Here is a 16,555-nt window from a genome sequence, read left to right on the forward strand (position 1 = left end):
CGCAAATTGTCTGCCAGTATTTTCTGATAACATGCTGCATTCATCTTGCCATCAATTTTTACAAGATTCCCTGTGCCTTTAGAGCTCACACACCCCAAAAACATGAGTGAGCCACCACCATACTTCACAGTGGGGATGGTTTTCATTTCACTATAGGCCTTGTTGACCCCTCTCCAAACATAGCGCTTATGGTTGTGACCATAAAGCTCTATTTTGGTCTCGTCACTCCAAATTACAGTGCGCCAGAAGCTGTGAAGCGTGTCAAGATGTCATCGGGCATATTGTAACCGGGCTTTTTTGTGGCATTGGCGCAGTAAAGGCTTCTTTCTGGAAACTCGACCATGCAGCTCATTTTTGTTCAAGTATCGTCGTATTGTGCTCCTTGAAACAACCACACCGTCTTTTTCCAGAGCAGCCTGTATTTCTCCTGAGGTTACCTGTGGGTTTTTCTTTGTATCCCGAACAATTCTTCTGGCAGTTGTGGCTGAAATCTTTCTTGGTCTACCTGACCTTGGCTTGGTATCAAGAGATCCCAGAATTTTCCACTTCTTAATAAGTGATTGAACAGTACTGACTGGCATTTTCAAGGCTTTGGATATCTTTTTATATCCTTTTCCATCTTTATAAAGTTCCATTACCTTGTTACGCAGGTCTTTTGACAGTTCTTTTCTGCTCCCCATGGCTCAGTATCTAGCCTGCTCAGTGCAGCCACATGAGAGCTAACAAACTCATTGACTATTTATACATTAACCTTTAATTGCCATTTAAATCTGTGTGTGTCACCTTGTGTGCCAAACATTCAAGGGTATGTAAACTTTTGATCAGGGCCATTTGGGTGATTTCTGTTATCATTATAATTTAAAAAGGAGCCAAACAACTATGTGATAATAAATGGCTTCATATGATCACTATCCTTAAATAAAAGACTGTTTCAAATATTTCATATTTTCAAAATCAATGCCAAAATTTCACAATTTCTGCCAGGGTGTGCAAACTTTTGAGCACAACTGTATGTATGTATATATATATTTATTACACACACAAACATATATATATATATATATATATATATATATATATATATATATATATATATATATATATATATATATATATATACACACACACACACACACACACACACACACACACACATATACATGCATATAAACACACCGATCAGCCACAACATTAAAACCACCTGCCTAATATTGTGTAGGTCCCCCTCGTGCCGCCAAAACAGCGCCAACCCGCATCTCAGAATAGCATACTGAGATACTATTCTTCTCACCACAATTGTACAGAGTGATTATCTGAGTTACCGTAGACTATGTCAGTTCGAACCAGTCTGGCCATTCTCTGCTGACCTCTCTCATCAACAAGACATTTCCACCCGCAGAACTGCCACTCACTGGATGTTTTTTTGTTTTTGGCACCATTCGGAGTAAATTCTAGAGACTGTTGTGCGTGAAAATCCCAGGAGATCAGCAGTTACAGAAATACTCGAACCAGCCCGTCTGGCACCAATAATCATGCATACGATTATCTAATCAGCCAATCGTGTCGCAGCAGTGCAGTGCATAAAATCATTCAGATATGGGTCAGAAGCTTCAGTTAATGTTCACATCAAACATCAGAATGGGGAAAAAATTTGATCTCAGTGATTTCGATTGTGGCATGATTGTTGGTGCTATATGGGCTGGTTTGAGTATTTCTTTAACTGCTGATCTCCTGGGATTTTCACACACACAACAGTCTCTAGAATTTACTCCGAATGGTGCCAAAAACATCCAGTGAGCGGCAGTTCTGCGGACGGAAACGCCTTGTTGATAAGAGATGTCAATGGAGAATGGCCAGACTGGTTTGAGCTGACAAAGGCTACGGTTACTCAGATAACCGCTCTGTACAATTGTAGTGAGCAGAATAGCATCTCACAATACACAACATGTCGAACCTTGAGGCGGATGGGCTACAACAGAAGACCACATCTGACACTTTATTAGGACCATACTGTTCCTAATAAAGTTCTTAGTGGGTGTACAGGGGTAAACATTTACCCACATCGCCAAGCCCTATATTCCAGTTATGACTTTGAAAATTAACAAATTAAATCCCTACCTGATGTCAATTTCTCTGAGTTATATATGTATCACATTTATATAATAGATATAATATACCTCAATCTCAGCCTCTTTGCAGTTTTCATCTCGAGTCTCTTGTGTCGTGTCTTCAACCTCCACTGTTGCCTCAGAGCACTTTTTGGCTTTTCTTGTGGCCAAATTGGGCTTCTTCAACCTTTTTGAAGAGTTTTGTGGGATCTCCTCCTGAGCTGCTGTCTTTTGAATGAGCTTCTCCCTGACACATTATGAGGCAATTGATGAAGATTTGTAATTAGAGAACCGGGAGACAGACTTTAAAGAAAATCCGGTACTCTGATCTTGGGAGGACAATTTTGCATACCCCTGATCCTCTTCACCACCGGGACCCGCTGTTGAGACTTCACTACTATCAGCACCCAACTCAACTTCAACACTGTCTGTGGATAACATAAAAATCTAATGAACTTTGCAAAGCAGTTACATGACTAAGAAATGCCAACTTTCAGTTTGTACATCAAGTTACACAGAGAAAAATCCCCAACCTTCCTTAGACATTTTGGTCTTTTTAGTTTTTAGTTTTCCTTTTGTGGGTTCATATTTTTCCTTCTCCAACTTTTTGCAGCGTTTGCGCTTCTTGGTTGAGACATCAGACTTGTGCTCCTCATTGATCTCATCACCTTCTCCATCATCATGAGTAGGTTCTCTATCAACATCAGTAGGAACTGAAAATAAATAAAAGTCTATTTAGGAATTGTGAATAAAATCATTAATTACCAACAAATCCAAACTTAAAAGATTACCATAAACATTTTCTAATATGTTGGCTACACTTCGTTGAAACTGTTATTTGGAGGAGACACATTACTACAATATTGCTTGTAACAAAGGTGGTTATACTATATCTACATGTAAAAATAACTTCTATTGATAAAGTTTGGGAGATTTGAGTATTTTAAGAATTGCAAAGTATAATTAATCAAAGTGTCTAAACAGAAACCTTTAAGTGTCTTTTTCTTCTTTGTCTTGCATTTTTCTTCTGGCTCCTCTTCCTGCCTCTTCTTGTCACCCTTTTTTGAACGTTTGCGTTTCTTTGCTGGTATGGACGTACATGATGTATCTTTATTCTCAGCATTCACAGAGTCTCCCTCCAATATATCATCCTCCACATTTAAAAGCTCACTTTCTTCAACTAAGCATTTGCCTAAAATGATAAACATTACATTTAACAGTCTATTTGCTTATTTCTACAGGAAGTCATTATTTTCAGAAACTTTGCGGCTGAAAGGGTGTTTTGGAACGACCTTGAAAGACCATACTTCACTACAAACGACTGTCCACTGCATGGACACAGTTGAATTTTAACTATGTACAATCTAATATATCAGAGTTTACAATCTGTTCACAAGAAACCCCCATTTTAAATGTGATACACATAAGGGAATAAATAGTAAAATGTTGTATAAAACATACATCATTTGTACAAATGTTAATGTGAAGGCCATTGGAAGACTGTTCTGCAGGCCAGCAGGATATGTAATTAGGGCTGGGTATTGATTCGGATTTAGATTTGATTTCAATTCATATGGGTATATTTGAGTTATAATGTCCCTTTTGCTTACATATGAAAAATCTTTTATGATTAAAAACAACTGTGAAAATCAGGTCACCTTTTTTTGATTTCTTGTTATTCTTCCTTGGCTTGCGTGTTGACACTTCTGGCTCTCTTGTGCGTTTTCGCTTCTTGCTGGTTTTTAATGGCACATCAGCTACCTTCACATTACTGCTGTCCTCATTCTCCTTTTCTAAATCAAGAGAACCACTTTCCCCAATGTACAAATCATCGTCGTCATCATTATCATTAATCATGTCTTCATCCTCAAGCTCTTTGGCTTTGTTACTTCCTGGGTGAGTGTAAAGTGAACATAATTTAATACCAATACCACAATAATGTGGTGAAAAAAAAAAAAAAAACATCCATTGCAAAAAAAAGATATAAACAAATCTCACTGGAGCATTTTGGGCACTGCATTACCTTTTCCTTTCTTTGCCTTTTTTACGACCAGTTTTATAGATTTGCCTCTTTCTTTGTCCTTGGCCAAAATCCTCTTCAGCAGGAAACTGAAAAACTCCTTGTCATAGGGTCGCTTGTTTCCTAAATAATTTTAATGTCAGGGCAAGGATTGTATAGATACATATAATTTAAAAAAAGTTTAATTTCTGACATGATTCCTGGATGCATGTGACTATAAGGTACAAATGACTCACTGAATGCTTGATCCACTCGCCATGAATTTGTTTTATCCTCCTTCCTAAATTTTCTCTGCCCAAAAAGGAAAAAACAATAACATACAAACAAATAAATTCTCTAAATTTCCAAAATCTAATGTAGTACATTTATAATCAGGGTTATGTCAATGAGGTACAAATGTTATAGTAAGAGGGAATATTTAAACTGACCCTTTGCTAAGCCCCACATTAAAAGCGTTTCTGACCAATCCTATCTTAGCAACTGTTGCCGTCCACCATTTTTCTGACAGGCGTTTGCTTTTTTCCAATGAGCAACATGTGTTTGAGCACTTTTAAGCGGAATTTTATAGAAATTATGTCAAAAAATAAATAAATAAATAAAAAACTTTGTTGCTGGGTCTTCTGTAGTAGTAACACGAGGTACCTAGAGAGAATACATGCAGCAGAGCTGGGCAATATGGCAAAAAAATAAAATATTTTTTTCAAACTTGAGGACGATTCACGATTCTATTTTAACTCCAACATGATTCAAATAGCATGTTCTTTATTAGAATGCTAGGCAACCTGTTAGAGAAATCAAAATGATTTTCATTATAGGTGTGCAAAAAATAAATAAATAAAATAAATAATAATAAAAAATAATAATAATAATAATAATTTCACAAAAAAACAAAACTGCACCACACAGGAAATTGTTAACAGTGTAAATGTAAAATACATTAAAATGTAATAAAATCGCAGATGTTGAGAAATAATAGTATAAAATAAGAAAACTGAAAAATACTTAATAGCCAATGTCAGTATTATTTTTTTTTATCTAAACCAAGTCTATCTAGAAATAAATCTAGAAATTATCAAGTTTATCTAGAAAGTACTCTCTCAAACAATTTGTATGCATAATCATAAACCGCTGCCGATAGAGCCCAGGGCACGCAGTGCCCTCTAGCACCACGTGCCCTGGACCCTGTCGCCAGTGGATACAGTGCTGAGCAGCGCAGCAATATAAAATGATGCAAAACCTTGATTCCTCGATTAAAAAACTAAATTGTGTCAAAATGTAAATTCTAATTAATAAAAACAAAATCTTTAAATAAATTTTGATAAGAACATGCTATGGATTAAACTGTGTCAGCTCTCATTCCCAAATGAACATCTATAACATCAGCAAGAACACCTACATTTACTCCAATGTAAATTAAAGGTAATAACTTAATGTTAATTTATGTATTGATTTAGGTCTTAGCAAAGGTGATAGTAAATAAAGAGTTCACAACATCACAGTGAGTGTGTTATGAAATGTTATGAGCAGTTCTGTTCACTTACACTAATGTTATCAGGTGTTTAATCACCATTAAATGACGCTTTTCACTTTTCAAGTGACTGTGATAGCCTAATCGTTTCCCTCGATTCTGATTCAGTCTTCAGTTAGTCAAATGACTGAAAAAAGGTCAGATAAATATGCTTTAAAATGTTACTCTTCATTCAAACCAACATAACAGTATTATCAATTCCGTTTATGAGAATAATTTGACAAAAATAAAACCTCTGTTCATGGCAATCTCACATTAATTCTTATAGAAAGTTCTTTAAAGCTTGTCAGAGCTAGCAATGGTAACCAAGGGGATGGAGCTTAGCGAATGGTCAGCTGTTTGTTAATTTATTTCCTTTACATAAAACTCAAGGAATTATAAGGTGGTACCTTTATTTCTGCTCTGCTACGGTGAGTCAATAGCTGAGCAATCAAGGAGAAGTCTGTTCCCACCATACTGATGGCAAGATAGAACATGTCTGTCTCTGAACACACACACACACACACACACACACACACACACACACACAATAAGGATGATCTTAATGCATTTCTTTACATAAAATCAAATGAATGAATCATAAAACATTGGTCATTTAATCTTTCTAATTTCATGCTTTACATGAGAAAGTATAAAAAAGAAAAATCTCATGTTCCTCAATAATCATAAACTGACAGATGCAACATTTGTTTACATACCTCTGATAGACCAGTTCTTCACAAAGCATTTTTTTCTGAAACTTGCGTATGTTGTAGTACTGCCTCGCTCAAACAGTGGATTAGCATTCTCTACAACTGTATCAGATGTTCTCTGAACGCGCACTGTCAAACTGAGTACAACAAAGGAATCAATACATTTTTATCAACAAATATGCATTATACAAGATTAAAGGGATAGTTCACCCAAAAATGAAAATTGACTTAACATTTATTCACTCTAATACCATGTGTTTGTGTTTCTTTCTTCTGCAGAACACAAACTATGATTTTTAGAAGAATATCACAGCTTTGTAGGTTCATACAATGCAAGTGAATGGTGAAGCTTCAAAAAGGACATAAAGGCAGCATATAAGTAATTCATATGACTCCAGGGGTTACATCCATATCTTCTGAAGTGATCCAGTTGGTTTTGGGTGAGAACAGACCAAAATATTATTATTTTATTCACTGTACATCTTGCCATTGCAGTCTCTAGGCATGAATATGTTTTCAAGCTCGATTACACTTCCTAGTGCCTGACACATATGCAGAGCACTAGATGGCGCTACAGTAAATGTAATCGAGCTTGAAATCATGATCGCCAAAGAGACTGCTGATGTCAAGATTTATAGTGAAAAAGGAGTTATATTTGGTCTATTCTCACCCAAAAGCAACTGGATCACTTCAAAAGACATTGATTAAACCACTGGAGTCTGATAGATTATGTTTATGCTATCTCTTTTTTAGAGCTTCAAACGCCTGATCACCATTGTATGGACCTACAGAAATGAGATATCCTTCTAAAAATCTTTGTTTGTGTTCTGCAGAAGAAAGAAAGTCATACACATCTGGGATGGCATGAGGGTGAGTAAATGATGAGAGAATTTTCATTTTTGGGGCGAACTATCCATTTAACAAAGGTCATGTGTTACTGGCCGTGTTTAATAGCAACTTTAAGTAATATTTCAGATTCATTACAAGTTAAGCTCAATCGACAGCATTTGGCAAAATGTTGATTACCACAAAAACATTTTTTTAGGGGGTTTAAAAGGCAGAAATGTGAAGCTTATAATTGTATAAAAGCACTTATATTAATTCTTCTGTTAAAACTCAAGCATTACTTTTAGCTGTAAAGTTGTTTAAAAAGTAATTTTTTACAGTCGTTTTAGGGTTTGTTGACATTACATCATCAGGGCAACAAAATTGTTACACTGGCTATAACTTTACACAGAAAACGTTAGTAAGTGATTTTACCACACTAAAATCATGTTAACACGCATATTGTTTACGTCTTGTGGCTATAATCTTGAAACAGTGAGTGTTTTAACATTCATGTATTGGCCCCATTCACTTCCATTGTTAGTGCCTCACCATAACCCAGATTTTCTTTTTTTAAGAAAAGGAAGGGCAAGTCAAATTAATTTTGTGGTAATCAATTTTATGCCACAAATGCTGCAGATTGAGCTTAACTTGAATTGAACCCAGAACATTCCTTTTAGTTAAAATTGCCATAAGATTCAACAGTGTGCTTAGCTACTCTATGAGAAACAGTTGTGTCTATGAAATATGAATACATGTGATGTGACACTAATTGAAGTCAATGAGACAAAGCATAATGGAACACGTTTGTCACCAAGCACTGAAGATTTGAAACATATTACATTCCATCAGAATAATGTGATTTAATTGAATCTCGAGGCAGAGGCGGCCATGAAAGCAAGGGTAAAAGAAAAGTCATGTCAATTCCACTTTCAAAAATGGAGCTCCCCTGGAACATTAAAAGGTAAACACTGTAGTGCAAGTTTTCCCTATTAGGAACTACAGTTTATAGATTACTTCATGGCATTTTTCAGTGCAACTATACCTGTTGTCATCTAGAATGAGTGAGCCATCCTCTGCCACTTTGACTTTAGGAACCAGCAACTCCTCTTCAGCATCATCATCTTCCTCATCTGGTTCTGCCATCTTTTCCAGCACCCTGAGACACAATACAGCTCAACAAGACATGCATAAATGATGCAAGGTAAAGCAGTGGTCCCTTTGACCCAGTGTACAATAAAACTCTAAATCAGAAGGCAAAAACACTGCAAGATCTCAGCAATCTGAAACTAATACATTAGACAGGCTAGACAGCTAATATATATACACAGTACTGTGCAAACTTTTAGGCACTTGTGAAAAATGTTGCATAGTGAGAATGTCTTCAAAAATAATGCCATAAAAAGTTTTCATTTATCAATTAACGTCATACAAAGTCCAGTAAACATAAAAAAAGCTAAATCATTTTGGTGTGACCACCTTTACTTTCAAAACAGCACCAATTCTCCTAGGTCACCTGGACACAGTTTTTCTTGGTTGTTGGCAGATAGGATGTTCCAAACTTCTTGGAGAATTCGCAACAGTTCCTCTATCTATTTAGGATGTCTCAGCTGCTTCTGTCTCTTCATGTAATCTCAGACTGACACGATGTTCAGTGGGGGGCTCTGTGGGGGCCGTGCTATCTGTTGCAGTGCTCCCTGTTCTTCTATTCTAATCTTTTCTATTTGCAAAAGTAATGTTCGGGAGTTTAAAATGTATATTTCCTATTGACACACTAATGCTGATGATATGAATAACCATCTTAAGACAAATGTTTTTGTGAAACATCTTATGTGCCCAAGACTTTTGCACAGTACTGTGTGTGTGTGTGTGTGTATATATATATATATATATATTATATATAAAAAGATTGCATTTCACTTACTTGGGTGAGGGTGGAACAATTGTCTTTTCTTGAACCTCCTCCGTGGAAAGGGAGGACCTGCCATTTAATATACAGAAACAATCCATTTCATTTTAGGCATTTAAGACCAACACATATTGCGATCCAATCTTTAAAAAAGTTCACTTATTTTCAGTACTATATTATTCCAGCTATCCAAATCGAGGCATGCTGAGAAAAAATATATATCATGTGTTGATGGATGATCTCTTGGTTAACAGATTAGATTTACCTCATAGGGTTTGACTGTGGTAGGTAATAAATGAAGTCAGCTATGGTCATTTTTCTACGATCCATCTCATCGCTATGCTCACGCTTTTGCCTCTTTTTCCCGACCTTTGAGTTGGTAAAAACAAAAATGTAATAAAACATTTTGATTTGTAGTTGATTTGTCGCAAGGAGCTTAAATAAGTGTAATTTCTTAGGTACAAACAGGTTTATTTTTCCATTTAATTTACTGTTGACTTTACCATTCTTTCTTTCCTCCTCTCCAGCTTCATGAGTTCTTTCAGTTTGAGGGCCTTCAAGACCCGCTGCTTGTCTGAGGTCATTTCAGAGTTCTTCAGGGGGGAGCCTGGTTCATCACAACATGCCAGCTTCACATATGGCAAGACTGGAGAGGCACCTTCTTGGGGCACAGAATCCTTGTTTTGGATTTGTTTGGGAGTCTCTTGTTGAGACTGTGTAAATGGAGATTCTGGCACTGATGTTTTACGGACAGAGGGCTCATGGCAACCAGAAGTGGATGGAAGACTTGGTGAAGATGGGGGGCAGTGAGCTGTTGCTGTGGTTTGTGAATTGATTGGATCTGAGAATGTTGTGTTTGGAGAATCATCTCCGCTGGTAGCAACTGGGACAGAGGCCTCAGGGAGAGACTTGGATGGCACTGATGGAAGGGAAGCAGTCGTTCCAGTGGATAGAGGAGGAACAGAACGGATTTTGGGTCTGGCAAGGTTTGGTGTGGCTGAGATCCTGCTCCTCCTCTGAAGTGCTGTAGTTGCAGGTGTGCTGGCACTAGAGGGCACTCCATCGCTACTTTAAATGATCAAACAAGCACAAATTCATTTGAGATGCTTTTTCCATCTCATCCTTACTAGCCTTGTGTCACATTAAACATGAAAAGATAGTATTAAAATCGGTCTACTCAGCTCTAAAAACACTGGCACAATATTCTTAGTTAACTTTTTTTCTTTTTTTTTTCACATTTGCTTTTTCATGTAAAGCTACTTTTAATTGGATAAGACTCAAAAAATACCTGCAAATTATCTACCTTTTAATTTACTGTTGACATACTTTCAGTCATGTGAAGTCACAAAAACACCAGACCAAGTTTCAGGAAATGCAAAAATAGCATCTACATTTCACTTATTTCTGTTCTTGGCACTTAGTTTCTTATTAAAACGGCTAACTAGAAAGTGTACATGATATTAATTCAACAGGTAGCTAAGGACAGAAGTGTACCAAGCTGAAATCTCAGACAGCACCAACAAAATGCAATAGTATGCAACAGCGCAAGATAAATTTAAAAGACTATAAGACAAGACAAACTAAGATGACTCAAGGTCTATGAGATGAAACCCTGAAATAACAAACAGCAATTAAGAGGAAGTTGACATGAAATATTTTGGTAAAGTTCACCTGTTCGTCTGTCCAGCGGTGTGAATTGTTAAACTCCAACTAAAACATTTTTAAACAGCATTTTATAATTATAATTAAGATATATTTTATAATTATTGTGAATGTAGCTTTTATAACCTGACTTATATTAAAGGAGAGACTAGATGGAATATTTGTAAAATAAATCATTTATTAAATTTTTTTTTAAATTCATTTGTCACACATTTGTCATTTATTGAAGGCATAAAAGAGATTAAAAATGACAGAACAGTTGCAGCACTTAAAATAAACAAATTCTCATATAAATCTTTGTGCTGAATAATTGGTCATGTAATGTGTCAATTAATAGACATTAAAATACTATATTCTTAGTATATGGGTCATATACATATGATTTATATCTGAAACCCTTTTGTCCACCAAATCAAAGTCATGTGGTTTTACCAACAGGCAGCCATTTTGCTATAATGCCAAAAAAACCTAAAACGGAGAAAAACGGGTTAGAGCCTCAAGACTGAGTGTAAAGTTGGAAAGACACACATTGTTCAGGTCATGTGGGGTGAGAAAACGTAGACATTCTTGACTCAATTTATTTGTAAAAAATATTTTTTCCCTTAATAAATGTGTTTGAAATTAATTATGTTGTGTACAGTCTCATGTAGGGCTGCATGATTATGACAAAAATCATAATTGATGATTTGAACAGATTTGATTTGATGACTGCATTCATGCACACAATGGACCCAAAAAAATAGAAAATAGAAAACATTGACACTACAGGAATAGTTCTAAATTGAATGATGTAATTGACGTTTCATGATTTGTTAACTGCAGCAGCTGTACATTTATTCGATTAAATGTGCAGTCTCCTGCTTTCAAGCGGCAAGGAAAGTACTTTTATAAATTTTACTTGACAAGTCATTAAATGAGTTTATGAAGAGTTAGTGTAAATGCCTGTTCATATAATGGGGTGCTGTCAAGGTGCTTACGTGTTAACTGATGCTTTCTCTGAGGGAGAGCCGGGAACATTTCTATCTCCTGTTGCCACATCAGGCTCTATCACTTCCAGTCGAGGCTGTGGAGCAGTTGATGGTCTGTCTATTTCCTCACCTATTTGTGCTTGTTGGGTGTTGTGAACAGCTGTTGGCTCTTGAGAACTCTTGCTCTCTGCTGTAGGGGCCACACTTCGACCCCCTGGCCTGACATTAGGCTTAATACTAATCCTTGATCTTCGCATACTCGTTGGTGAACTGTGGTACAATCAAGACAGATTTAAGATGGTATGTCAAACAAAGTTAAAATATCAGGAGAATGTCATTTGTTGTGACTTAGTAAAAATTGCATGAGTGATAACTACAACCATGCCTTCACACAACCCCAGCAGTGCAAACCCACTATGATGACATACATGTAGATTTGAACTTTGTCATGTGTTCTTGTAGCTGACTGACTGACTGACTGATTGATTTCATCAGCTGGGTGTTGGCTGAGGGGTTATTTGCGTGGCTGAAAACTAAGCTATGTTTGAAATGATATTATGAAGGACAGCACTGCCTAATTCGTGTGTCCTAAAATGTGGGAAGATGTATTTTGACCACTGAGAAAAGTGAACATAAACATCCGTTTAAATTATAACTGTACAATGGACATCTTTAGCTCGATATAAATCTCATGTTAAACTGAAAAGATTAACTCGACAAACACTTAAAATTCATGCATGCACCCATCTGGTCTGTATACTACTGTACATTGGTACCCATCGCCTGCTGAATTAAAAAGCTATAAAACGGTAAATTTGTAATGAAAACAGAAAAGCAACACGTCTTACTTCAGTTCAAATCTGTCACTGTGAATGTCGCATTGCTCCACTGCAGTAACTTCATTTCGCACCGGCCGGTGTGATACCCACGCCACTCCAAACTGCCACTCATTGAGAGAAAAGCATTGTGGGTCTTTGTAGTTTTTACCGAAGTTATTTCCGTCGTTTTTCTCTCTGACGAACTACACTACCCAGCAGTTTCACAAAGTCAACTGTGATGGTGGTACACATGTGGAGCAATAATCGCTGACTGAAGGCACGTTAGGTCACTGTCCATGTGCATTGCTATGAAATTAAGTTGTTAATTTGATAAATAACAATTTATGAAAACCCAAGGAGCAGAGATTGAGCAAATGATTAAAATAGCTGTAAGATCAGTCACACTTTTATGGGGTGCCGTTTGTAAAATAAAATATGTTACAAAAACCGGTTCAATTTTGTCAGATTTAACAACAAAATCTGCTCAATTTGGCCAGATTTATGTAAATAATTATTTATTTTTTCTCTATTTCTTTTTTATCCATTTATTGTGCAACAAATACAACAAATAAATATCAAATCTAAATCTTCAATTTAAATATAAATCTTAAATGTTAAATATAAATGTAAATGTTAAATATAAATATAAAGCTCAAATATAAATCTTAAATATAAATATAAATGTTATATATAAATGTTAAATCTAAATCTAAATGTTAAATGCGCTACCCATGTGTATGTATGTATGTATGTATGTGTGTGTCTGTATGTATGTGTATAATTATTTTTTATTTTTTATTATTATCTATGTCTTGCTGCTGTTTTTGTATTGTTGTTGTATTGTTTACACTGGAGGTTTCTGTCACTAAGACAAATTCCTTGTATGTGTAAGCATACTTGGCAATAAAGCTCATTCTGATTCTGATTCTGATTCTGAAATATAAATCCAAATATAAATCTTAAATGTAAATGATTAATATAAATCCTAAATATAAATGTTAAATCTAAATCCAAATGTTAAATCTAAATATAAATCCAAATATAAATCTTAAATGTAAATGATTAATATAAATCCTAAATCTAAATGTTAAATCTAAATCCAAATGTTAAATCTAAATTTAAATCTTAAATATAAATCCAACATGTAAATATAAATATAAATCCAACATGTAAATCAAAGTATAAATCCTAAATGTAAATGATTAATATAAATCCTAAATATAAATTCTAAATGTATATCTTAAATATAAATATAAATATAAATCCAAATGTTAAATCTAAATGTAAATCTAAAATATAAATCTTAAATATAAAAATAAATCTTGAGCTAAACATTTAGAGGACATGCAAAAATAAATAAAATAAATAAATAAATAAATAAATAAATAAATAAACAAAAATACGCCCCTGGGCTTCTTGACTGATGACGTTAAAGCAGTGCGACAGGGCAGCAGTGTCAGCAAGGGCACTTCGAAGTGGCCGCTATGTTGAATGGTTGTTCCAGCCTAAGCGCTCATAACTAGCTGCTTCGAAGGGCCCTTCAAAACGAGCGTTTCCGTAGGGTTCAACTGATGGACACTTCGCTGCCAACCGGGGGCCTGTTGCACCAGCTCATAATGTCATATTATGAGACTACGCTTTATATTAAGTTCTCACGTAAGTTGGGACATAAAGTTCACACTAAGTGCTTAGTAACTACTAGTTAGTTTGTAACTAAGTCAGTGCTTAATTTGGTTGCACCACCTGTTATTAAAGCAAGACTTAACTAGTAGTTCATAAGCTCTCCGTAAAGTAATGCGTAGTCGCATAATATGACGTTTACCTGTATTGATCCAATAAACAGCCTTTAAATTTGTACACAGAAGTGTTAAAATGCCATGAACTTTAATTTGATCTTGTTACGGTTGATGTTCAAACCTTGTTTGCTCACATAACTGTCAGTTGTAATAAATTATATCCCCATTAAAATACGATAAGTAATAAAAGTAGATTTGGTAAATAGTATATTTGCCCCATGTAAATAATAATAATATATAGGAACTGTATCTAAAATAAATAAGGGGTGATAAATAAATACTAATACAACAGGCTGGAAAAACAGACATTTATTAATTATAATATCCTAAATATATTTTGAATGTGTTGAAACTTGACACCGGGCTACGCACCCTGAAAACTGCACTATTAGATCGGTTTCATGCTGAAGAGACGCTTAAAAGTACGTTTTTTTCTCTCTCTCGTAAATGTAAACGAGTGTAAATGTCAACATCATACTGTATGTCAAAATGATTGATGCCTGTCACGCAAAACATGAGCTCATTTATGTCATAATATATCAGTCTGCTTTTTTTATTCCAGCCATTGTGGTCGGAGTCTTCCGTATATATTTAGTTTATACGTAGGGTTACATCCTACCTAAGTTTAATGGTGCAATGCTCAAATATTTAGTAGTGCGTAAATTGTGACTTAGTGCCCATTTACGCCACAACTAGACTAAGTTGTAACTTACGTTTAGCTGGTGACTTAAATCATTAGGCTTATGTCCTGCAACTAATATCATTCACGTTCAAATAAAATGTCTAAACAAATGCATGCAGCTACAGTCTCTTTATCAGTTTTTGTGGGGCTGGGGATTTTGGCTAGTGAAAATGCTGAGTGGCTAGTGACCTTGTAACACTGCCTAATGTCAAACCCTGTTGATATTGTTGATACCTTAATATACTGTCTACTAAAATTAAGAAAAGCTAATGATAATGTAAAATTCATATTTCTCATTGTAACAGGTTAGAAGATCCCTTGCCTATAGTAAAACACTGCTCTACATTGTGTGTGTGTTTTTTAATTTACGAACTGTTTAAATTTTTCATATAAATCACAGTTAAGTGTGTAGTACATAAATTACTGGGAGAAACCCTCAATCTCAAACCTCAACTGTTACCGTTTAAATTTATTTTAGATACAGTTCCTATATATTGTTATTTACACAGGACAAATATACTATTTACCAAATCTACTTTTATTACGTATCGTATTTTAATGGGGATATAATTTATTACAGCTGACAGTTACATGAACAAACAAGGTTTTGAATATCAACTGTAACATAATGTGCATCTCCTCCTCATGGACTGCAACAGATTTGCCAGTTCTTGCTGTGAGATGTTACCCCACACTTCCACCAAGGCACTTGCAAGTTCCTGGACATTTCTGGGGGGAATGGCCCTAGCCCTCACTCTCCGATCCAACAGGTCCCAGATGTGCTCAATGGGATTGAGATCCGGGCTCTTCGTTGGCCATGGCAGAACACTGACATTCCTGTCTTGCAGAAAATCATGCACAGAATGAGCAGTATGGCTGGTGGCATTGTCATGCTGGAGGGTCATATCAGGATGAGCCTGCAGGAAGGGTACCACATGAGGGAGGAGAATGTCTCCCCTGTAACGCACAGCGTTGAGATTGCCTGCAATGACAACAAGCTTAGTCCGATGATGCTGTGACACACCGCCCCAGACCATGATGGACCCTCCACCTCCAAATCAATCCCGCTCCAGAGTACAGGCCTCGGTGTAACGCTCATTCCTTCGACAATAAACGCAAGTCCGACCATCACCCCTGGTGAGAAAAAAACCGCGACTCGTCAGTGAAGAGCACTTTTTGCCAGCCCTGTCTGGTCCAGCGAAGGTGGGTTTGTGCCCATAGGCGATGTTGTTGCTGGTGATGTCTCATAAAGACCTGCCTTACAACAGGCCTACAAGCCCTCAGTCCAGCCTCTCTCAGTCTATTGCGGACAGTCTGAGCACTGATGGAGGGATTGTGTGTTCCTGGTGTAACTCGGGCAGTTGTTGTTGCCATCCTGTACCTGTCCCGTAGGTGTGATATTCGGATGTACCAATCTTGTGCAGGTGTTGTTACACGTGGTCTGCCACTGCGAGGACGATCAGCTGTCCTTCCTGTCTCCCTGTAGCGCTGTCTTAGGCGTCTCACAGTACAGACATTGCAATTTATTGCCCTGGCCACATCTGCAG

At 36.3% G+C, this 16,555-nt stretch overlaps 1 protein-coding gene across 1 annotated transcript in view; it reads right to left on the bottom strand.

The window, feature by feature from the left end:
• Positions 1-12,662, bottom strand: part of LOC127424419 (transcription factor TFIIIB component B'' homolog) — a 35,017-nt gene extending 22,355 nt beyond the window's left edge. Inside the window, exons 1-15 of the mRNA XM_051669613.1 lie at positions 12,561-12,662; positions 11,722-11,982; positions 9,586-10,150; positions 9,348-9,451; positions 9,098-9,154; positions 8,219-8,332; positions 6,355-6,485; positions 6,046-6,140; positions 4,365-4,419; positions 4,132-4,251; positions 3,767-4,000; positions 3,097-3,300; positions 2,642-2,821; positions 2,461-2,536; positions 2,178-2,355 (exon numbers count right to left, since the gene is read on the bottom strand). Of these exons, the coding sequence (XP_051525573.1) occupies positions 2,178-2,355; positions 2,461-2,536; positions 2,642-2,821; positions 3,097-3,300; positions 3,767-4,000; positions 4,132-4,251; positions 4,365-4,419; positions 6,046-6,140; positions 6,355-6,485; positions 8,219-8,332; positions 9,098-9,154; positions 9,348-9,451; positions 9,586-10,150; positions 11,722-11,969 (2,361 nt within the window). The 5' untranslated portion in view covers positions 11,970-11,982; positions 12,561-12,662. The remainder of the gene's footprint in view (positions 1-2,177; positions 2,356-2,460; positions 2,537-2,641; positions 2,822-3,096; positions 3,301-3,766; positions 4,001-4,131; positions 4,252-4,364; positions 4,420-6,045; positions 6,141-6,354; positions 6,486-8,218; positions 8,333-9,097; positions 9,155-9,347; positions 9,452-9,585; positions 10,151-11,721; positions 11,983-12,560) is intronic.
• Positions 12,663-16,555: the final 3,893 nt, after the last annotated feature.

Source organism: Myxocyprinus asiaticus, chromosome 3 (assembly GCF_019703515.2).
Source record: "Myxocyprinus asiaticus isolate MX2 ecotype Aquarium Trade chromosome 3, UBuf_Myxa_2, whole genome shotgun sequence".
NCBI classification, from domain to species: Eukaryota; Metazoa; Chordata; class Actinopteri; order Cypriniformes; family Catostomidae; genus Myxocyprinus; species Myxocyprinus asiaticus.